General features: G+C 39.8%; 1 protein-coding gene across 2 annotated transcripts; it reads left to right on the plus strand.

The window, feature by feature from the left end:
* The first annotated feature begins 13,543 nt into the window (after window positions 1-13,543).
* LOC141767934 (E3 ubiquitin-protein ligase RNF126-like) lies at window positions 13,544-23,669 on the plus strand. 2 transcript variants are annotated; one of them, XM_074635688.1, is made up of 9 exons: window positions 13,544-13,694; window positions 16,249-16,307; window positions 17,446-17,473; window positions 17,964-18,199; window positions 18,336-18,404; window positions 18,508-18,577; window positions 18,741-18,834; window positions 19,971-20,086; window positions 22,813-23,669. In XM_074635688.1, exons 1-9 carry the CDS (start codon window positions 13,620-13,622, stop codon window positions 22,990-22,992), a joined length of 927 nt encoding a protein of 308 aa, XP_074491789.1. In that variant the 5' UTR covers window positions 13,544-13,619; the 3' UTR covers window positions 22,993-23,669. The 2 variants fall into 2 exon arrangements, with proteins under 2 accessions (XP_074491789.1, XP_074491788.1); XM_074635687.1 differs by having other exon boundaries at window positions 13,545-13,694; window positions 17,413-17,473.
* The last annotated feature ends 1,241 nt before the right edge of the window (window positions 23,670-24,910 follow it).

Consider the following 24,910-nt stretch of genomic DNA (forward strand, 5'->3'; position numbering starts at 1 on the left):
GGCTGAATCCGCCTCTCCGACGGGCCTCTCAAGGCCTCATGTGATAGGTGGCGGAGAATCAAATCCAGGCTGGGCAGCTTTTATCCTCAGGGATATCCCCCTGCTCCGGGCTAGGTGGGTGGGTCGGGGATGGAGGGCAAAGGAATTGAGGAATGAATGTTTCGAAGTGCTGAGGCCTGGGTACTGACTCACTTCCCCGTATGAAGTACCTCCCTTGTTTTTCAGTCTTTCTCTCTACTTCTTCGGAATCCTGCGCTCCGCCGCCATGCAGCAGCATCTGGTTCGACTTTAGAGAGATGTTTATATTCCTGTCCAAGTACCCTTTTATTACACTGGGAATGGAATTAGATGTTTTGTTAGTTCGAAACAGGGCAAATAACAATGCCACCGAGGGGCTCTTGTTGTGCCCACACATATAAGATGCAAAAATGGCTTCTTCAGAAATGTATCTTTAAGTGTTTTCGGTGCATTGTGTGTAAAAGTTATATAGGATTGATTGATCCAAAGATCCACATAAACATACAGACTTGAGTCACAAATTTGATGACTTGAGACTCGACTGTATGTAGACTCGACAAAATCAAAACTGACTTGCAACTCGACTTTGACTTTGACTTATGACTTCACTTTGACTTGAGCCTTTTGACTTGAAAATACTTGATAACCCCAAGCCCAAAGATTCAAAAGTATGTTATTTAAAAAGTGTGCCACTTCAATCAATTAATTTCCTGAATCAACTAACGTAAACGCTATCCAGTTCCAGCAAGTCGACACTCGATTCCCCAGATCTTTTTTTATAAATAATTTCAGTCGCACTTGTTTTAACAAGTTTAAAAAGCATTCATGATTTTTGTAAATGGAATATAGTATTACATTTGGTGAAGGGCACATTATGACTTTTTTAGGACTCAAAACTCAAAATTATGGGCTTGGGACTTGACTCAGAGCTTGCGTGTCTTGACTTGGGACTTGACTCATAGCTTGCGTGTCTTGACTTGGGACTTGACTCGGAGCTTGCGTGTCTTGACTTGGGACTTGACTCAGAGCTTGCGTGTCTTGACTTGGGACTTGACTCAGAGCTTGCGTGTCTTGACTTGGGACTTGACTCGGAGCTTGCGTGTCTTGACTTGGGACTTGACTCAGAGCTTGCGTGTCTTGACTTGGGACTTGACTCAGAGCTTGCGTGTCTTGACTTGGGACTTGACTCAGAGCTTGCGTGTCTTGACTTGGGACTTGACTCATAGCTTGCGTGTCTTGACTTGGGACTTGACTCGGAGCTTGCGTGTCTTGACTTGGGACTTGACTCATAGCTTGCGTGTCTTGACTTGGGACTTGACTCATAGCTTGCGTGTCTTGACTTGGGACTTGACTCGGAGCTTGCGTGTCTTGACTTGGGACTTGACTCATAGCTTGCGTGTCTTGACTTGGGACTTGACTCAGAGCTTGCGTGTCTTGACTTGGGACTTGACTCTGGGTTTTCCTGTCTTGACTTGGGACTTGACTCAGAGCTTGCGTGGGACTGTTTTGGCTTGGGGCTTGTCTGTCTTGACTTGTAACTTGCCCGTCTTGACTCAGAACTTGTCAGTCTTGACTTGGAACTTGACTGTCTTGACTTGGGAATTGAGTGGAAAGACTCAAGACTTACTTGTGACTTGCAAAACAATGACATGGTCTCACCTCTGAGGTTTAGTCATCAGGCATGCAGACATGACCTCAGTGGTTCACCGGACTTGTCCGGGCAGAGGACCACTTCTGTCCTCTTGTCTTGCCAGTTTAGTTTTTCATCTTTGGGATCAGTGTATATATAACTATACCATATCTAAACTTAAACTGCCCAATCCACACTTCATTGTGTAAGATATATATGGAAAATATAAGCCAATTATTCTCATACCTTTATGAGTGCGAGCCATCTATAAATTCTTCTGTGACCCACACAATAAACCCACCAAACCCGTGTTTCTCGCCATAGTTTAAAAAGTGGTAACCCCACAGGAATCTGCAGCGAACACCCACTAAAATAAAGCATTTCGACGCACTTTGCGGTGCATATGTGGAAATGGCTGTGGTCTTCCTGGAAAATACACAACTGAAAAATAAGCACTTTTTGATATACTTGTGAATAAACCATCCTGAAGGATACGAGACAAATCCAAGTTGCTGTCGTCATAATGACTGTGTAATACCTTCACCGGGAACCACCTGTATATCATTACCATAATTACCACACAGCCCTCTGACTGGTGTCGGATATGATGCGCCTGTGTCACACCAGTGGTGGTAATGACATAATCACAGAGTAAACCTATGGGCCATTTCAGAGCTATCCTAATTACACTTAACATGAGACCTCAGGAATTCTCTGCCCACTTTGCTCCATATTTCATTCTTTTCTCTACATGTTTTGGTTTGCGGTGTGACCGATTGGGGGGTCAGCCTCACTTCCACTGGGACACAGCTTCGTGTGTGTGTTTGTCTGAATGTGTGAGTGCGTGGGTGTGATTATGGGTGCATCTCACCTGTTATGAGCCGGGGATCAGTCACACACATTACATCACAACCTCTGGCTGAGTTGTTTATAACCTTACAAACACAAGATGTGACGCCCACACTGACATTTCAGGGGTGCGTAATCATCCTGCTCTAATATGTCAAGCGTCTCTTTCTCAACGACGTCCACATGGTATCATTTCCGCCAAGTTGTACTTCCAGTAAGTTAGCAGCCAACATGTAGATCTGAAATGATGTTGTGATGAGACCAGGCGCTGCGGAGTGCTTCGGAGACCACCCACTCTCTGGATCGCGCCACTGGATTGTAAACAGCTCGGTCCCACAGCTGAAACTAATAGATATCAGATCCATCACTCCATCAGAATATTTCTGCCCCAGACATGATTTCCAAGACTTGCTCAGTTACACGGCAAGTCTTTTAATTTTCCACATGTGTATGAGATTTAACTTTTGACCACTGACACAACAGCCCACACTCCAGTCGTATAGTTTATACTGCTGCAGATGACGCTCTACAGATTTCTCGGAAATGCACTTTACTCTTTATGATCTCATAAAAAGTCATGTCATTGAGGTGTGTTAGACGACTGTCATCATAGAGTAATGCTCATTTCTGTAACTACGAGGAGAACATCTTATAGAGTAGTGATTCTCAAAGTGGGGTCTGGGGACCCTCAGGGGTCCGTGGCACTCTGTCAGGGGGTCCGCAAAATAATTAACTATAAATTAGTGTTAGCAAGTTAGCATTTTAGCACTTCCGGTTCCCTCGTCTGGAAGTCAATGGTTTTTTTTTAATGGGTTTTTGGTTAGATGCCTGAAATAAGGTCTGTGGTCAACACAAGCTTAAAAGAGATTTATTGTTTTGTTCTACGATATAAAATACGTCAATAAATATCCCACTCGTGAATTTTGAAGCCTTAATGTGTCTTTAAAAAGGCGGTTGCCAACAAGTGGCTACATGAGACTACTAAATGTCATTACGCCGACTCGTCCGCCTTTACAGCCTCATTGTGTATACTCACGCTCATGGGAATGTGGTGTAGTTGGTTTGTAGCCTAACGTTAGCTTTTTACTTCTGGCGATTGCATTTACTCTTCAAAAGTCATGAAAGTGGTGTTCATTTGTGAAGGTTAAAACGTCAAAGCGTTTACGTATCATAAATGTTTTTTTGCCACAGAGCCTATTTTCTGCAATAATCCAAAACCCAACGGAAAAATCCCATTGGGTTTTTGTCGAGGGAACCAGGGCGATGCTAACTTCCTGGTTGGCGTACAAAAATACGTCATCCCCCGAGCACTCCATTGTGTCCATTACTTTCAGCCACGTTAGCTTTGGGCAAATAGAAACTCTGATATGATGTGACACATCACGTCAATCTGTCATGAATCCGTCACTTCACTCGGGGCTGCTGCTTAGCTTAGCTTGGAGCATGGAGAAATATTTGAGTCAGTCCACATTGTCAAGTGACGCTGGACAATATTTGTCATGTTAATTGATTTACAATAATAAATATACAATGTACAATATACATACATTTGCATAAAGCAAGCATATTTTCACACTCATGTTGATAAGAGTATTAAATACTTGACAAATTTCCCTTTAAGGTACAATTTGAACAGATGAAATGTGTGTGATTAATTTGCGATTAATCATGATTAACTATGGACAATCATGCGATTAATCATGCATAAATATTTGAATCGATTGACAGCCCTAGTTTCTGTTTATCACTGTCAAACAGGCCTGAAGTTTAGGCTGAAATGTTTTAGAATACAAATATTTCAAATGGCTTCTAAAAGTAGAAATGGTAGTAAGCATTATGCTTAATCGGTGTTACGATTATGAGGGGGTCCTTGGAGAATTTTTTCCCCTTTAACCCCCAAAAAGTTTGAGAACCTCTGTTATAGAGAAGAAGAAAATGATTTAGGAAGTGTTGAAAAGTTTCATTTTGCCCCCTCTATCTGTTAACACTTCTCTGTATCTGTTATAAAAAGGTCTATCAGCTCTCCCTGCCAACAAAACAAGTGATTCATTTGCTCAGAGAAACTGTGTACTATCACCCTTTAAGCAACCGCTGAAACTCCAGGCAGGTTGTTTGTCAGTGATTTGGTCGGGATCGGATCAGCAACAACAAATCAGCGGAGTTAGGAAGTTGTGCAAATTCTAATTGTCCCCAATTATTCTTGGTGAATTGTCTCACTTCCTTGTCGTGACCCCTGGGACGACTTCTCATCTGGCTCTGTGTGTGGTCCGGCCCATATGTACTCACAGGAGGGGAAACGTACTGGGAATGACACAAAATATACTGCAAGGCTTTAAAAAATATGTTAAATGTAAATATATAGATTGTAATGTGTGATGTATTCACTTTGTCATGATATTTGATAAGCATTTAGACTCTTTAGGGGTTTTAAAGTGTTTGGGAACATGTGTGCCTGAGACAATATGAGGCTGTTGCCTCCCCTGTCTTGGCATTGACAATGTCATTGAATTGACTCTGGTTTGAGTTCATGTTGAAACATCAAGCCGCATAACTGAAAAAATGTCAATGAAGTGTTATAATTGCGCTACACTTAGCTCCCAAATTTGACTCAAATTGAGCCAAATTGTGCAATTTGAGGCTTGGAAAATAACCCCGCCATGACCATAATTTCACATCAGCTTTTCAGGTGGCTCTCGCATAACAACAAGACAGAAATACCTTTTTTTTATAAGCCTTGGCTCAGATACCTGCTTGTTTGTAATGGAAAGTTGGTTGGTTATTACGGAAAGTTATTTGAAAGTTTAATTTGCCATGCTATGCAAACTCAGCAAAGGTGAGAGTGGGAAAGTTGCCTTGGTTCGGATTTCATTCGATCTTGCCAACAGCTTCTTTTAGTTGAACAGTTAGTTGAATATCCACCAGGATACAGATAATTCAATCATCTGTTAGGAAATCCTGTACTTGTTGTGTTGAAGTAGGACAGTGTACCACAAATGAACTCAGGAGGCCCATGTGGTATCTATTCTCCCAGACTACAGAGCTGCATGTCTTGTAAACACACTGATGGCCAGTTTTAGATTAGAGGAGGAACTGCACCCGTGCATTGTGTTATTAGCTCCAGTGTTGTGTGGTGTTGACTGTGTGGAGGCTATGAGACATACAACTGTGTGAGCAAATATGTAAACATGCACACACTCACACATACTGTATGCACGCCAGTAGTAGATGATGTATTCAGATCTTTTACTTAAGTAAAAGTACTAATACCACACTGTGAAAATAGTCCACTACAAGTAAAAGTCCTGCATTCAAAACCTTACTTAAATATACAGGTCGATACCATGGTGTTGTCCGGTCTGGGATTTGCCCATGTTTTCGTCTTACAATTTTAACCCTTTCACAGTGTGTTTTCAGTTCATGAAAGTTAATCGTAACATTTTGGTCACCTAAAAATGTCTTATTCAGCATTCGGTTATACTTATCTCTACCTTCTCGTGTCACTTTTGGTTGCAAAAAACCAAGATGGTGTCGTCCAAAATGCTGAACTCGAGGCTTCGAAATGACGGTCCACAAATGATGTCACGGTGACTACGTCCACTTCTTATGTACAATCTATGGTTTTACTATTATATATGATGGATTGATCTGGATTAATATTACTGCTGCATTAATGTGTGTTTCATTTTACTGCTGTAGATGTTTAAGTGTTAATGTTAACTCCGTTATATACTGTTGGGTAGTTTGATCCACAGCAATGCAACATATTCTATAACATCATCATAATGGTTGCAGCATCGCTGTCCTGTGAGAACCACGTATCTCTAAAAAGGCAACTTTTCATGAGCTCAGAAAAACAGCCCTGTTTTCAGCTTTGTGATGATGCATTTTCCAGCTGATCCAAAAGTCTTTTTAAATAGTTTATTTAGCTTAAAGGAACACTTCTCCTTTCAGTTTAAATATTCACATTCTGTTTTTGTTTTTACTGGACGGGAAGGGTTTGACTGTAATCTGAAAAGGAACTAAAGCTAAATAACTACAGTAGAGTAAACAGTACAATATCTGCCTCTGAGGTGTAGTGAAGTAGAAGTATAAAGTTGCATAAAAGGGAAATACTCAAGTAAAGTACAAGTACCTGGAATTTGTTGAGTAAATGTAGTTACATTCCACCACTGATGCACGCAAAATATTCTAACAACACTCTTTGGAAACCCACCCACACACACACGTACGTACACAAAGACTGAAAACATATCCTCACCCACACAAACAGATGCACATTGACACATACACAGAATGAATGCCAAAAACAATACCCCACACACTCCAGTAGAGAATATTCTACACAGTCTTCTTCCCATACACGCACTGGGTTTGTCCTTATTTCACTCGTAGATACCTGCCGGGGAATTTCATGCGGAGATGTTATAGGCTTTTGTTCTTTTTATTGGGGATTTTTCTTGTCTCCTGTGGAGTTTTGCGGTTGGTGTTGCTATGTAGGATCGGCTGGGTAGAACAGATAACACTGGGTCTTTCCAACATGCTATCTTTTGTGTCTTCTGCTCAATGTTCTCGTGTTTTCTTTGACTGCATTGCATCATTCTGTTTTATGACGGATTGTTGGTTAGTTAGACTGCACTCACAATATCACACACAAGTCTCACAAACCATTCTGACATTTTCAAAATGACACTTGTATAAATGGTGAGTGTTTATCACTTAAAGCTTCAGTAGGTAGAATATTTTTGGCATCATTGGGCAAAAATTCCACAATAACATTTCAGCATATTGTAATTCAAGTGTTCTGAGAGAAAACTATACTCCTGCCCCTCCTCATGGCCTCCTCATCCTTACTATAATAACACTACTTTAGGAGCAACAAAGTCAGATGGCGGCTACTGCGGTTTTGCACTTCACAAGCGTGTCAGAGAACTTCGGTGGCCTTCAGTTAACGTAAAAACGCTCTTGCTAGAGCCAGTGTTTAGTTTGTCTTTTCTGGGCTACTGTAGAAACATGGCGTAGCATCATGGTGGACTCCGTGAAGAGGTCCCCCTCCCTATGTAGATATGAAGGGCTCATTCTAATTTATTTTTTTTATCGCGAAGGATCGCCTCGCTTCCCAGCATTGGACGCTTCGTGGGCTGCCACTAAACACTAGGCACCTGGTTGGATGAACGCTTTCCCTCGTGGACTGCTGCTCCCAGCTTTCAAACCAGAACCAACATGGCGATTTGCTTGGAAACTTTCTTCTCTCATATCACGAAAATAGTTCACCAAAATGTGTTTCTGAAAACATTTTATGCAAGAAATGAGCCATGCAGCTGCTGAATCTGTCGTTATTTTTGGATCGACAACGATCACTGTAGTTTAAAAGTTTCTAGGGAGTTTCCAGAGGTGGCAAGTCACGCCGGACGCCACTGATTTGCATAAAGTAGCCTAGACCTCAACTTTGGCTATCGTGACGCCCCGTCCCTCGAATCGTGCCGAATTCTTATAGTTTCAGGTGATTTTACACTAATGAAAACATCTGAATATTATATTCCATTTCTGCCATCAGATTCCCCCGAAATGTTACTGTTCCTTTAAAACAACAATGTTTTGAACAGAGTGCACTGCATGTGATTAGGACAGATGTGATCTAATGAAAGAAGTGGGTCAATAAAAGCAGACCAAGTCAAACTCTGCTGAAGCATCTGCGGTGAATGACCTCAAACACTCGGCTACAACAAAGGAGGTTGAACCTGAGTTGCTAATTGTACACATACGTTCCTCTAGCAACATCTATATTTTGTTAGCTGCCAAGTGATGTAATCCCAAACACTTTGTGTACCGACGTAGTACCACGGGATTTTGTTCTGGAACACAAGCAGAGCAGAAAAACACTGAGGGATCCCTGCTGTGATTCAAACCTGTGTATATACATGTTGAGGATATATTAGGTTTATTTTCTTAAAGGCAGCTTTGTCTGTTACTAATGTTGACCTTTACAGCCTTTTAGCTGTTTGACCAGAGATCTTACAGCTTGTGTGATTATGTGTGTGCATGTGTGTGTGTGTGTGTGTGAGTGTGTGTGTGTGTGTGTATGTATGTGTGTCGGATGCACAGCTCTTGTGACACATGGCCTCAGACAGAGTGTGTCTGGAGGGAGAGAGAGTCTTCGATGGGTGGGACTGAAAACAAGTGACGCATGACTAAGAGGCCCAGGAAGTTCCAGCAGGCGGCTGTTATTGCTGAGTGTGTGTGTCTGTGTGTGTTTATGTGCGTACGGGAGTGTGATTGGGGGGCCCAGAGGGACTGTGTGGGGCAATCCCGGCTGGAGTGTCTGGAAAAACTCTATGGAGTGACAAAAGCAGCAGTGTCCCGTTGCAGCATATCTGTCTGCTGCCTTGGCTGCAACACTTTATTGACGCTTCGAGTGTAATAGAAACCGTAAAAAGCAGGAAAACAACAACAAACTGTGCTTGGATGTATGGGTGCATGTGCACATACATGCAGGCTAAAAGCCACTTAATTACAGCGGCAGGAAGAAATACAATTAGTGACTTCCACCCCTTGCAGTGTTTTACAGCATGCCTTTTAATCCACATTACAGTAAGAAAACATCTACTATATTTATACGTACTATTAGAGTTGTTATGATACTGATATGAGTACCGGAAATGCGTCTGATACTGCCCAAAATGTAGTATCAGCGAGTACACCACTCCATGCACCGATCCGATACCATAATTTATTAACCCAGTAAAAAATCAACTTGTTTAACCGGAAATCCCATTTTTGCAGCTCCATAACAGTAGCCGTCACGGTGCTGTCATCCTGGATGTATCATGGCTGCCACTGGCAACTACTGTTTTAGAGCAGCGAAGAAGAACTGATTGCAGGTAGTTTGTCACGTGACGATTGCAAACAACAACAGTGCAGTGGAGGAGAGTGTAACGGTAATCAGAGCGAGGAAAATGTCAGCCATTTGGCAGTAAGTATTATTGTATATATATATATATTTGTATCACGCTGGTATCAGATCAATACTCGGTATCAGCTGATATCGCAAGTTCAGCTATCGGAATCAGTATCAGGAAGGAAAAAATAGTATCGGAACATGGCCAAAATGATAATCCCGATTATTTTGATCAATATTGAGATCCCGATTATTCACTGATTTTAGCAACAACATATTTTTATTACACTTTCACATTAAAATAAACAGAGCACTGCTTTCTCTTCCATGCTGTGCTATAATTCCTGCTATTGTACAAATTAGGGCTGCACGATGTTGAAAAAAAACTGACATTGCAAAAATGTTTTCTTGCTATATATATTGCAATATGAAGAAATACAGGAATATTCACCCTACCCTTTTGCTAGCTACATTTTAAAGTTAAATGCATCAATCTGGTGCACTTTGAGAGCAAAATTACCAACATTAAGAGGCTAGATAAACAATTTTATGCTCTCAATCTAATCATAAACACATTGGTTGTATAGATAATATCTATCCCCAAAAGTGAAGCCAAAACATCTCAATCGCCGGCTGGTGGCTAGCTGTTAGTTTAGGAAGAGTTTTCTATGAGCGGAGCATTTTAAATGTCAATATTGCAGTCGATCACGTTCATTTAATTGTGGGAAGCTAAAATTGTGATTGTGATTAATATTCGATTAATTGTGATTGAAGCCTGATTGATTAAAGCCTTACTACTTACTATAATAAGTCTACTAAATACTTATTTATACCATCTACTATTCCAAATCCAGATTAATAGTGACCACATGATGTGTCTGGTAGAGTTGTTTTCTGCTCACACGACCTGTCTCTGACCCAAAGTCACTCCCTCCCCAGATTGCATAGCTACAATGAGCATTCGACTGGGATGGCGGTGACGCACTGGGCGCAGAGAGACAATAGCTTACCTCAGCCAGGCAGACATAGCAAACCTCAGTGCTATCAGACCCCCTCTAATCTCAGCCCATGGGACAGTCGTGTCTTTCATGCTCCCACATGGCCAGATCAGACACAACGCCGGCCTAGAGAGGACCTAACTAGGTTACATTTGTGAGCTTTGCTGTGAGGAAACATCCAGTCTTATTAGAACTAATCACATCTATGTTGTGCATGCCATGTTGGGAAATTAAACCAATTAGGTCACTAAAAGTTTGCTGTTATTCCGTTAGAACATGTGACAGAAAATACTTTTTTCTGCATAATAATGAACACCATTAGGAGCTGGTTGCATCCAGGGCTACTCTCCTCAAGCGCATAAAACTGGACATTTGTAAATAAAAATCAGGCCAGACGGTTTGAGAGATGTGATTGGCTGATGGGCGGTCGGATGGGAACTCCTACTCACTTTCAACATGTGTTGCCAACCACCAGGGATACTCCAGACTTGTGTGACATGTTTATAGCCGTCAATCTGCAGTTATGGTTATCACATTAAAGATACCTGTGAAGAAAAAATAAACATTGAGGACATTTTAATTTATAACCGCTAAAATAAAAACAGACCTGCAAACAAAATATAATGAATCATTTTTTCCCTCCAGTTCTTGTGTAACTAAGTGATCTCTGAGACCTTCGCTGCTATCTCAGGGCCGCCAGATAGACGCCAACAAGAACTTTGCTGTGCTCACACAAAACGAGACAATGTCTTTCCCATGTGAGGAGGCTATTTATTTACTGTTTTATGTCTCAGATCTGACACTTGATTAAATGGTTCCAACAGCTACTGTCAAATAATCAAGGACAGCACACAAATCTACCTTAGACGAGATGCATTGCTCAAAAACAGATGCTTACTTTTTTAGACTCTTAAGGTATGTCTGTTTGGGCTCAAGAGGTGGTTGACAGGAATCCAATGGAAAAGTAAAATGTGTCAAAATAAATCCAGTGCAGTGCCAGATTGCAAAAACACATCTCTGGTTTATATGTGAACTGGGAGAGCTGGGGGGGGGCTGAACCTGCAGGGACAAGACGTGAGTTCAGTGGAGACACAGTGTGGTGATACATGATACAGATTTGTTGGGGAGGCTTTTGCATCGGTATGCTAGTGTGAATAAAGCCAGGACACCATAACCTGGTTTTCCCCAGCATATAATATAACCTGAGTGAAAATCTCATAGATTCCAAAGGAAATTTACCAGAATTGTATTGTTTCCTCAGTCCCGGGCTACAATGTCAAATACAGTAACACTCCTCAACAATTGATACACACAAGCACCACCATGTGGTAATATTCTATAACAGCGGTTCCCAGCTTTTTTCCTTAAGAGACCCTTTTTCTATCATTGAGACAACCCCCGACTAAGTGACATATTTTATAGATCTTTCATGTTATAATCAATGCATAACAATAACAGTATGGAAGACGGAACCTGCCAAAATATAAAATAAATAATAAATGAATAAATAAATAAATAAATTACTCTATAAATATGTCATAACATGTAGGAAATAATATTTAAAATGTAGCTAGTAATTAATTGATGAAATGTGACATAAATTGATATCTGTTTTAATTTGCTTCTTTATTTATTTATCTTTGTATTAATTCCCTAATTTATTTTGTTTATTCGTTTAATTTTCCCTTTTATTTATTAATGTATTTATTTGTATTAATTTTAAAATGTATTTATTTATTTTTGAATTTATTTTGTATTTAACTTTGCATTTCTTATTTTATTCATTTTTGCATTTATTTTCTACTTATGTTTGCAATTATTTATTTCTGCATTTATTTATTTCTGCACAGTGTTCCCTTTGCATTTCATCCCTTATTTATTTCCCCAAACTTATATATTTCTGTATTCTTTTCTTTATACATTTCTTTACACATTTTTCCCACATTTACATTACAGTCTTTGTCAAATGCATATAAATTAATAATTCAAATCTTCACAGTAAAATAGATGTATTTTTTTATTCCTTATGTTTACACCTTATTGTAAAACAATTCAATAATCAATTTCACATTCATCATGACACAAATTAAAGGTAATAATTACAGTTAGAATAATTATAAATAATAATTATAGTTAGACAAATTTAGGAAGATTTAATTAGAGTATATGTATGGCTCAATAAGGAAGCTGGTTAATAATTAATAATTGATTTATGGAGAAGGGGTGGGATTCAAATAAATTTATACTTCTTCTCACTCCTTTTCAAATATGTAAATCAAGGCATCAAGTGTTGACAATTTATTTTTCTTCCGCTTTTCATTGTATGTAAATACTACTTTTTTTCTGACTGTCCACTTGTTGGTATGATCATAATTTTTCTTTATTTATTTTTTATTTTTTTGTATTCTACATGAAAAAAATGAAAAATCTTAATCTGTAATTCTGTAATAGATAATGTATAATCCATCCAGTAATGTTCCACTTTTTTCTTTATTTTCTTTATTCGTGCAGTACATTATCTACAGTATAACATGAAGGACAGACACCACCCAGCTTTCTCTCTCTGTTCAGGTGGAGGGAATCCGGACACAACCTGAGGCACCACAGGCCACAGAGCATCTCCACTCACAGAGCACCTCTAGTTGCACAACAGCTTCTTCCCAGCTACAATAAGACTGGTGGCAAAAGACATTAAAGAGGGACACAAATACCCCACACCTCACCTCCATACCATTATTGACACACAGTACACCTGAACTGAATGGACTGTAATGCTGTGCAATATGCTGCCTTCCACTGTGTAATTGTCTGAAATATATTAATTATTTATTTTTTAAGAGAGAGTTCTTTTAACATGGTCATGGAGCATATATACTGTATATTTGTATTCTGGGGGTATCGTTCCTATGCAGAGGGTAGTTTATTTATTGACTACACTGAGGGCGTTTTATATTTTAATAATTTATTTATTTATCGTGTTGAGTTGAATGTTCTACTTATTTTGTACTGTAATTACCTTGTGCCTTTTTCTACCTTTTTTCTTTTCTTTCCAATGTACTTATAGGTGCAAATGGTAAATAAAACTCTTGAATCTTGATGCAGGGCCAGTCATTTCAGTCACATGGATGCTCGTCGTATTTTCTCGGAGTTCAATTTGACCTTCTCGGTGCTCCGTAGCTCTTCCTCCTCCTCCTCCTCCTCTTCCTCTCTACCTGTTTAGTGGTTAAAGATGGCTGAAGCTCCTCCATGGCCCAGCCGGTTCTTCTGTCACAGATGCTCCGCAGAGATCAGTCCTCGTCTTCCCGTGAGTACCGGAGACATAAACTAAAGACAGAGACAGCTGGACAAATAGAAAACACAGTTAGTGTTGTTGTTACTTAAATAGAAACCAATATAGCAGCGTTAGCAACCAGCTTAAATGCTAACACTGTTAGCATGCTATCAGTTTTAGCATGTTAGCTGCTTGCTAACAATGTTAGCATATTAGCATGCTATCAGTGTTAGCACTTTAGCTGCTTGCTACGAGGTGGTCCCGTTTATCTTGCTAACGCTACTTAGCTTGTTATCTGTAGCGGATCCATCAGCATACAGACACGAACTGCGTAGTTATTACACACACACCACTGCTGCTTCGTTATATGATGTTTATAACAACATTTAAGGCGGATAATTATTTGATTATTGTGTTTTTGTGGTGTATATTAGCCTAAAACCGTTAACCTTAGCTACATCCACTAGCAGCAACCTAACTGTTATCTGTAACTCTGATCTTGGCTATAATTATCAGGTAATTCCTTTATCAGGGAAACTCTGTAAACACTAATCTGTGTACTAGATTGTTAATTATTTATGTGAATGATCTAGCAGCAACAATAATGCGTCCTTTTCTTGTTTTGCCATTCAGTAGTGGCATGACTGTCAGTCACAGGCTAGAATGATCTGATCTGTCACAGAGCTGGACATGTGTCCTTCACAATGTAAATGATCAGCCACAGGTTTCTGTAGGCTGCTGGTAATGAATGCCCTGTTGTCACATTAATAACACCTCATACACCTGTGCAACTGCTGTTTTGTTATTTAGAATAAGCCTGTGTGTTAGTAATTTGTAATTTCAACCATAGGAAATACAGGTAATGACACAGTTTCTCTCAGGATTTTAAACTAGGGATGCATCGATACAACTTTTTCAGTCCCAATACCGATACCTGGGCCTATACCTAGTATCAATCCGATACCTGTTTTTGTTTGTTTATTTATTTATGTATTTATTTATTTGACAGGGACAATACATGTAGTCATTGTTGCACTTAATTAAAGTGCAACTGATGTAATGTACGTATATAGGACATATAGCTAATTTGCAGACCTTGTCCCTGGTTAGGCTTTTAAGAAAAAAGAAAAAAAATACATAATACAACATCATACATAAAATCAGACTTTAATACGATAATACTTTATTGTCAGATAGGTCTGAAATGTGTTTTGCATCACAGCAGCTCCATTTGCAACATCACAGAAAGGACAAAGACAAGAAACAAGGATGCGTACATTTAGACATAACAATCACAGAAGACGATATTCAGGGCCCTTCAACGTACATTTGATCTGGGATTAGGCTCCATATTTAGTTTTAGGATTGACTGGTGTGCAAAAGAGTGCTTCAGTCTAACCTTATTAAATCGTGGAAACCTGTATCTCGAGATTTGATGGTAACAATTCATATTCACTATTCAAAACATGGTTTGGGGTCAGAGACGATGGTGTGTTAGCCAGCCTTATTATGTTATTATGATAGGCTGATTCATAGAATTTCTCAAGAGGTTGACCTACAATCTTTGTAAAAATAAAAAATATATATTAAAAAATATATACTCCAGCAACTTGATAAAAAATCTTCAAAATTAGCAGGAATTACAATTCAAGTGTAAACCTTTTTAATGCGGCAGCAAATTGTTCAAAACTTAAACAGGAATTAGAATTACTGTATATAACGTATATAGTATATAAACATAAAATTGAACAGATCGGCCCATTTGTCACAGATATCCGATCCAGCTATTTGAGTCAGTATCGGCACTTTATCCGATCCGGTATCGGTGCATCCTTATTTAAAACAAAACAAAACATAAAAGAAACACAAGACAAAACATAAAAAAATGTGTGTAAAAATGATGTATTAAGGTAACAAGGTTTATGTGTGTGTTGAATGTCGGGTTGCTGTAAGGTGTACAGCAGTCAGCACTCATTCTGGTGGTGTTGGGCTTTATACTGTGGTGTTCATTCACCACCTGGAGGTTTTTCCTAAACATCTCTATCTGTAGATGTCCTGAAAGGACGGGAAAGAGTCCCAGTTGGTCCCCTCAGCTGTCCTCGGTGTTCAGCTGAAGGGGCTTACCAAAGGGCTTCCCTTATCAAATAGTGACAGCTGTTCAGGTCACGCTGAGGATCATGAGGTGGGAAGGCATCCTCTAGTGAGCCCTCTTGGTCAGATTGTTTGTTGTTCCAGGAGAGGAACATCTGGAATTCACTACAGTGAATGGGGAAAATTGGGTGTCACTTGCTCAACAGTCTTTTGTCAGACCTCAAAACACTTCACACTGCTTTTCTCTGCTTCTCAATGTTAGAGCTATGACGTGAGAAGGACTATCATCTTCTGTCTTCTTTATCTCTCTGTCCAGCTGTGCTATCAGTAGAGTTGTGTTTGACACATTTGCCACACACTGACACACTAATGGGCTGTAGCTGTAGTTTCCATGCAAGTCACTGGTTTAAATGAAAAGTGATGCAACTGTTTGTAAAATAGATAGTTGAGCTTGTCATGATGACTCTAATGTGCTGGTTTTTTACTTTGTTTACAGGAGTACACGTGTCCAAGATGTGATTCAGGGTTTATTGAGGAACTGCTGGAGGAGAGAAGGTGTGTATAAATTGTATATTAAATACAGTTTTCCTAATCAAGGCAGCATTTATTATGACTGTTGTTCTGTAACTATTAGAGAGTTACGAGGAGACTGCCACCCTTCTTTATGGATAATGAAATTCCTCAAATAGTCTTTCTAAAAAAAAATATTTTTTTCTTTATATCTGGGTCTTATCTTCATTTTTGGCCATCATTCCTAACAGTTATGTTACTCACCAACATACACTGACCAGAGTCATATTCCTTACAAATACTTGGCCAATAAAGCTGATTCTGAACATACAGTAGCTGACATTTAGTATTAAGGCACACTTCAAAACTTTGTTTTACACCAGCTCCTATGAGGGCTAGCAACACAAACTTCGACCCTGTTCTTACTGCCACTAATTGAATCAACATGACACTGTCTCTGCCTCCATACATGAGGGCTCAAAGTTAAGGGAGTCCTGTTGTCCCGGGTACTGAAAGAAATGATCTGGGTCGATACAAAATACATTTTGGGACGGAAGGTAGACGTAGCCTATATAAAAATAAGGGCTGTCCCGAATACCATTTTTTGGGCTTCGAAGTTTCGGTGAATAATATTCGAAGCTTCGCGGCGCAGATATTCTTCTGTCTCCATCTCCCCCGTTACATTGTTGGGGACACGCCGCTGCCTCATTACTGTATACACACACTCACACACACCTCTACGCACAACAAACAGCAATATCCTTCTGAGAATAATAATAATAATGAATGTTGAATATGAATAATGATAATGTGGGATTATTCCTTGTTTCATGGGGTATTTGAGGATATATACTTTATTATTACATACTTGTGGTCTTACTTGGTCAGCTTATTGTTGCATTACTCTACTTTATCCTTTTTTTCAACTATTATCACAATATTTCAAGGTGTTACAGTTAAATTTGGGATCACAGCTGTGTCATTTCATGTGATATCAGAGGGTGTAGGTCGAGGATGAGGGGAAGAAATAAGACACAGAAAAACTTGATATCATAATTGATGGAAACTATGATGCATGGTGGAAAAAAAATTTAGTATTCCTTTAACGTTACTGAGTCATAACTTTGTCAACTACTTGTTTCCTGTTGAGTGCTGACAATGGCTCCATGTCCACCATCTCCAGCGGGCCCCAGAACCAGCAACCATTTGAGGTATCTAACCTTTTATTTTTCTCTAATCTCTATCACACAACATCTTTCTGTGTCCTACTACACTGTTGCATAATGCTGTCAGAATTTCCTAAAATAGTTTCCATTGGCATTTTTTGCTGATTTAGTATAGAAGTCACCTCAGCGTTTCCACTTCTGCTTTTGCAACAGATGTCAGTCTCGCTGTTTTTAACTTTACCCAAAGATGAGTAACATTTTTAGGCTGATATGTAGTTTATGTGCTGCAGGATGACTTTTTACTGAAACATACTGGGGCTGCGATGATGCCGTTACCTCCGTAAACAGGGATATTCTGTATGCCAGCATGCATTTTCCATTGGGTTGAAATTTGACCTGACAGTCAACAAAACTCTCAATGCTTCAGGTGTGTTATGTTGACAATAAATAGCTACTGGTATGTCGAGAAATCGCAAAGCTTCACTTGTTTCTACCGTCAAGATTACTCACGTTTTTCATCTGTTTTTCTCCCCAGAATGCGGACCAGCACTTGTTTACATTCCCTTCTGGCTACGGTCAGTTCGCCCTCGGCGTCTTTGACGACCGCTTCGACTTCGGGGCCGGACTGGGAACAGAGGATAACAGGGATGCTGAAAACAGGCGAGAAAGGGAAACGGCATCACGGCAACGATACGGTGCCAGGCAACCGAGAAGTCGTCATGGTTCAAGGCGACAAGCAGGGAGGCATGAGGGAGTTCCCACTTTAGAGGGGTAAGGAGCACAGACTGGGACTTGTGAGTCATAAATGAAGCACGAGTGGGACTTCAGTAGTTCCTTCATAGCGGCTCACTTTTTCTCATGTCTCCCTCAATACATCTGTATCATGGCTGTATCTTCTCTTTTGTAGAATCATTCAGCAGCTAGTGAATGGAATAATTGCACCCACAGCAATGCCAAATATTGGTGTTGGACCCTGGTGAGTGTGTGGAACAGAGCTGTATTTAACCAGAAAACTAATTCTCAACACAATAAAAGTGTCTAGGTGTCTCCTAATTGCTCAAATGTTTGTTTTCCTAAAGGGGTGTTCTTCACTCAAATCCTATGGATTATGCCTGGGGTGCTAATGGACTAGATGCTATTATAACTCAGGTATTTATCAGAAACCTTCAAATGTTTTTACACTGATTATTACTGTGCTTATTCAAAAAGATTTTAATCTTTTGGATTAAACATTTTAGATGTTTTAAAAGAAAATATGCAGTAATGTGCAGTTAATTTAATTTCTTTTCTCTCTTTTTTCTCTCGTCTTTAGTTATTGAACCAATTTGAGAACACGGGACCGCCGCCCGCTGATAGGGATAAAATAAAAACTCTTCCTACAGTACAAGTTACAGAAGGACACGTTGGTAAGTTAATACATAATCAAGTGTAATAGAATGTTTTATCGTTGGTTTTCTTTTTTCTTCTTATATCTTAGATAGACTATTCTTTGCAAACTTGGACAGCAGCATACTTTTCTTTACAACAGATGCTTGCTGTGCTGTTATTACACTGTTGTGTAACTGTAATGCAAGTGACAGTGACATTATAGCCAAACTAGCTGGCTACATTGGGCTTCAGTTTTTGAACATTATAAGAATGTTTCATTTGCAGCATCTCACCAGAGACTTGAGTTTAGGGCTGCAACTATCCATTATTTTCATTATCGATTAATCTGACGATTATTTCCTAGATTAATCGATTAATCGTTTGGTCTATAAAATGTCAGAAAATGGTAGAAAAAAAAAATGTCCATCCCAGTTTCTCAAAGTTTAAGTTGACGTCTTTTAAATGTCTCGTTTTGTCAGTCCAAAACCAAAAGATATTCAGTTTAATATGATATAAAACAGAGAAAAGCAGGAAATCTCCATATTTGAGCTGCTGAAACAGCATTTTCTGACACTTTTACATGAAAAATTACTTTAACGATTAATCGATTAGCAAATTAGTTGATACTAATCGAATAGTCGACTAATCATTGCAGTTCTCTAATCAGTTAATAATTCAAGTGGCATGATTCTATTAAAAAAATGCTGGTGACAGATAACTCGAACAGTGCACATATTTGATAATCAACCACAAGACACGTCTTTAGTTTTATTGAAATCATCATCTGACAATTGGTAGACAGCATCTTTTCCATATTCAGCAGACATATTTTGCATCATAATGTCCCCTCCTTATCTGCTGGTTTTATGATTATCCTTGTCACTTAACATCCATCACATCAGGTTTTAGAGAGCTGGTTGTGCAACTGCCAATTTGCATATAGCTAAAGGCAAGTCAGACCAGTAGCATAGCATCCAACCCTCTTTCTGAAAACAAAACTTTTGGTATCCCGTCTCATTTTAAACTTTACTGAGGCTGTTGATGAATGTGTTTTCTAAAATAACATTAATGGTTCATAATGTAATGTAACTGTTTGTAAACCTCTCATCCAAACCCACTTGACAGATCATATTTAATACATTTGTTTACATTTTGAACACGTTCTGTCTTTCAGCTTCAGGACTGGAATGTCCAGTGTGTAAAGAAGATTACAGTGTTGGAGAAAATGTGAGGCAGCTCCCATGCAATCACATGTTCCACAATGATTGCATAGTCCCCTGGCTGGAACAGGTATTAAACATCAGCTATCTAATAGCAGGGCTCTAGACTGCGACTAAAATGATCGCATATGCAACCTTTTTTTCGGAGTGTGCGAGTAAAAATTTTACCTAGTCCTATTTTGCGAGTGCATGATCATTACTATTTTGGTAACAAGGTAAGAGCGTTGCAGATGAAAGCAGTCCTTTGTGTTCCTCACTGGCGCAGCCTCTCTCTCTCCTCTCCTGCACTCTCTTCTGTGGAAACCTTCGATGATGAAAATGACTGCACGTTTTGTGTAGCGCACCGTTATAATTAAACCTCCATGACAACATAAACACACACACATACACACTGTATGCGCCCGATCCGTCCCGCACGTACACACACACATTACATATACCGCAGGCCTCTGATCTCAGGAGCTGCAGCGTCAACGGGGAATTATTCTCAAGTCAGTGAGTTCAACTTTCTAGTAGTTACCAGTAACGTTACAGTTAGCTAACGTTAGACTGTCTGATGTTAACGGTAACGTTACAGTTTACGAGCCAGCAGCCGACGTTTGCAATCACAGTGAGTGAGCTGATGATAACGTCACGTTACCGAGGAGTCAAAACTCCGCCACAGCTCAAATCCTGTTACTGATGTTAACCACTTATTTACTTACTGACTCCTCTCTTTGTCCTCTTTGGGTAACAAGGCTGCAATGAATGAATTGTGTCCATACCAACATGCTCCGTCTCTCCTCATGACAGCAGCATCTCCAGCAGCTCCTCTAACTTTAGAGCGCAGCTAGCAGGGCCGGTCCGAACTTTTTGGGGGCCCTATGCAAAATCTTGTTTTTCGAACAAATGCTATTTTTTTCACAGCAATATAAAATGGATAATAGAAAGGGAATTATGATTATACATATTATATTTAAATAATCACAATTAATAATTATGTTTTTATGCAAATAACCACTACAGATGGCAATAACAAACCACAGTTAATGGAAAAAAGTTAATTTCAGACCCTGCTCACGCGCATCACACACTGCAGGGCGCCAAAGTTTCGCTGTTCACCAAAATGAAGCGGTCTATCGTTGATTATTTAAAAAAAACAAATGAGGAGAGAGGAGGAAGCTGGTGGTGAGGGAGAGTCTAACAGAGGTGCCGACTCAGACCCCACCGATAATGAATGTGCAACAGGCACGGAGAGACCGGCTGACAGACGGGAAGAAAAAGAAGTACCACTTTCAGCCACAATGGCTAACACAGTACCCGTGGTTACGGTACGAGGGAAACACTGTGCTGTGTTTTTATTGTAGGCAATGTGGTCCATCCGTTGCAGGCAACCCTAAACTTGTTAGTTAAACTTTTTTGCAAATATCAAGTTTCGAAGCATTTTCAATGTTTCACTGGGGTATGTAAATTAAGACAACTATTTATTAGCATGCAAAGTCATTGATTAATACCATGCTGTAACCCAAAAAAAAGGGTGCGACCAAATCATGTGCTTGTGCGACCAACTGAGAAAGTTGGTAGCACCAGTGCTACCAGTGGAAAAGTTAGTCTAGAGCCCTGAATAGTCTTCCCACTTAAAGGGTAACTTTTTCAGCCTGCACCCTATTTTCCCATGTTTTTGAGTCTAACTGACTAATAGCAACAACAATTTCTGAAGTTGGTCCAGTATTGAGGGAGAGCGCTGTAGACGGCAGCTGCTCATGAGCTGCAATGTGATGCCAGTGGGGCAAGCTGGCACCGTCATTTACGTCCACTATAAGTGCTTGTTTTTACCATGACAGGCTCTGATTGTTATTATAATGTCTGACCGGAAGTCTCGTTCTGAATTCTCAGTAGATGACGTGTTGAACGGTGGAATAGTGAAATACATCCATGGTGAAAACGTGGAAATGAGTCCCAACCGGGCAGAATTTGTTGTGTTGGAGTACAGAAAGCATAGCTTAGACCCTGTTCAGACCTGGCATTAACATGCGTCGTCAGTGATCGGATCACAAGTGGAAAGCTTTAAGGATGTCTGTTCACACCTTGCATCCAGTGACCACTTGTGACCCGATTTTGAAGCGGATTACGTTTGTCTTTTACGTATCACAAATACCTTTACCTTTACGCAGCACAACGAGCGACGTTCAGAGCAGGTGACGTAGTATATCGAGCGAAAGTGAAGGAAAATACGTTGAATAAAAATGTTATTGAATAATAACTGGTATAACAATCGAGAAAGTTCACTGCTGACAGGCAGGAGGGGAGGTGGATGTGTCCAACAAACACCAGACTTCCCCCCCATAAGACCGCTGTTCGTGTCTCGTGTGAAACATAGTAATTTCTTGCGTTTTCGTTTTGTAATTTTAAGCCGAACCATGATGTTTTTTTACTAAACCTAACCAAGTAGTTTTGTTGCGTTAATCACGTGTTTAAAACTGCGACCGTAATCCCTCAAAATGTATTTTGGTTATGCAGTTTAGTTGTATGGGAACGTAATTTTGTGGGAGAGAGGGTTGGTCAGTGGCAAAAACAAGCACTTTTAGTGAACGCAACATTTGACGCTGCTCTCTTGCACTCGCAGCTCGTTGCAGCGGTCTCCCTCAATACTGGATCAATTTTCAGACACAAAGACAAGTGAAAATAAGGTCCAGGTTGAAAAATACCCAAGTTACCCTTTAAATGTTCACCATTTGCTATCTGAAACTTCACAATGGTGAAGCATCAGCAATGACCCTTAAAGAGCTTTTTGTTTTTACCACTCTTTCTCTCCAGCATGACACGTGTCCAGTGTGCAGGAAAAGCTTGAGTGGACAGAACACAGCAACGAACCCTCCAGAACTATCAGGGATGAACTTTACCTCTTCCTCTTCCTCCTCCTCGGCCTCCTCATCTTCCTCCACCCCTCAGTCCTCAAGTTCGACCAGCAATGAGAACTCCACTGATAACTCCTAGAGGACCATTTGTCCTTATCACCCTACGAGCTGTTTATAGCTCCTAGGCTGCTGTCTCTCCCCGCTGGAGGGTAGAGACCCGAGTGCATCTCGCCAGGAGCACTCGAGCCTGATTCAGGGGTAAGTGATACGTGACGTCCGTGTGTTTCTGCCCGTCCTGTTGCTCCCACCTTCATCAGGGATCTGAACAAAGGAAGGGCGGAGGCCTGGAGCGCAGCTTCTGTCAGGCAGGACGTGGAGAAGCAACTTCAAGAGGCTCCATCTGCCTGAATCACCTCACACAGGAAGAGAAAACAAAGGAATCCAAAGGTAGAAGACTCGGGATAACAAGACAGTCGCTGTTATTATTTTTTTTTTATCTCCAGACTTGTATGATTTAAAAACCCACTTTTGCCAATGAAGCAAAAAGAATTGTACAGTTATTCCTTTTTGTGCTGTTTGGATAATGATGTGGATAATCATTACTAAATTACACACATAAGGATTTTGTTATGTTCTCTGCAAACCTAAAACACTTAAGAACATTCAGTGCATTTTAACTTAAAGGTAAATTAAATATTTTCTAAAGTTGCCAGGTGAAAAACCATTGATTTGCAGTATGAGTGTGTCCAAAATAAAATAAAAAAACTGATATGAAAATAAAGCTGTTTGGGTGGTACCACTCAAAATTCATGTAAAGCATTCTCTGTGTGTTTGTGTATATATAATATTATTTGAAGGTCAAATCGTGAGCAGCAGTAGTCATAAAATGGACTTAAAGACCTCCGGGGTTGAGCTTGTTTCAAAAACTGACAGTAACTACAAACTAGGGCTGACCCGGATGCTTCGAAGCTTCGATCGTTGCCATGGTATTCAACCTCCAAATCACTATTCAAATGCTTCATTTTTTTAAAAACTTTTTTTTCCGTTTTTTATACGGTAGTATGTAATAATAATGTTTAAATCCCCAAATAGCCCATGAAATAAGGAATAATTATTAGTTATTCTCAGACGCATATCGCTGTTTGTTGTGTTTAAAGGTGCTTGTGTGTACAGCAGTGCAGCAGAGGCACTGAAACGGGGGAGATGGAGACAGACAGACATAAAAACATGTCAGTCTGACGTGCCGTGAAGCTTCGAATAACTTTGAATATTTTTCACCGAAGCTTCGAAGCTCAAAAAATGTTTTTTGGGACAGCCCTACTACAAACAAATGTGTTTTAAACTGTATGTAAACTGGGGCAAAGTCTGTTGGCTGCACTTAGTGCATAGTGCTGTGGTTAGACACTAGATGTGAGTGCAGTAAAACAAGCAGAACATTTTCCAAAATGTGGTCATTGGTGCAGCAAATAAGCTATCATTGAACAAAAACGTGTTTGTCCTAATACCAAATAAAGAAAATAGTAGTATGATAAACATGTGTTGGCAAACAGGCAAGTTATGAGCTAATTCCGAGTCTAAATTATGTGTCCCTTTATTGACATCTTGCAGGCTCTTAGAACAACCAAGCATCAACCAGGGAACAATAACATCATTAGAAATCACTGCTGGAAGTGATTTCAATACATAATACGGTTTTGTACTTTCAAAGTGAAGCCTGATCCAAAGGCACGCTGATAGTAAACAGAGTCGATATTAAATCTTTCAGTGGGGTACTTGCCTATTAAATGTTATCAATAAGCCAATAAATTGTGCTTCCTTTCATTGTTTAGCCATATGGGTGTGTTTCCTCTACATTGTGCCTCTCCTCTCCTCTGGGGTTTAGGTTCAAAGGCCTTTAATCTGAGGGGATTGTTATAAACAACATTGCTCTCACTACTCGACAAATGGATACACTTGAGTTTGACTTTACAATGTGAAATAGCTGATTCATATTCACAGCTTATTGTTACCTTTGTGGTTAACACTGTAAGAATTTGTGCCTTTGTAACGATGTACGC

The sequence above is a fragment of the Sebastes fasciatus genome, chromosome 5, assembly GCF_043250625.1.
Source record: "Sebastes fasciatus isolate fSebFas1 chromosome 5, fSebFas1.pri, whole genome shotgun sequence".
Classification (NCBI taxonomy): Eukaryota; Metazoa; Chordata; class Actinopteri; order Perciformes; family Sebastidae; genus Sebastes; species Sebastes fasciatus.

Excerpts from the sequence above, each read along its gene's own strand:
- LOC141767934 (XM_074635687.1), top strand. The coding sequence starts at position 13,620 with ATGGCTGAAGCTCCTCCATGGCCCAGCCGGTTCTTCTGTCACAGATGC. Across the intron at positions 16,308-17,412 it reads GAACTGCTGGAGGAGAGAAG|TGCTGACAATGGCTCCATGT; the intron begins GTGTGTATAAAT and ends TTTCCTGTTGAG. Across the intron at positions 17,474-17,963 it reads AGAACCAGCAACCATTTGAG|AATGCGGACCAGCACTTGTT; the intron begins GTATCTAACCTT and ends TTTTCTCCCCAG.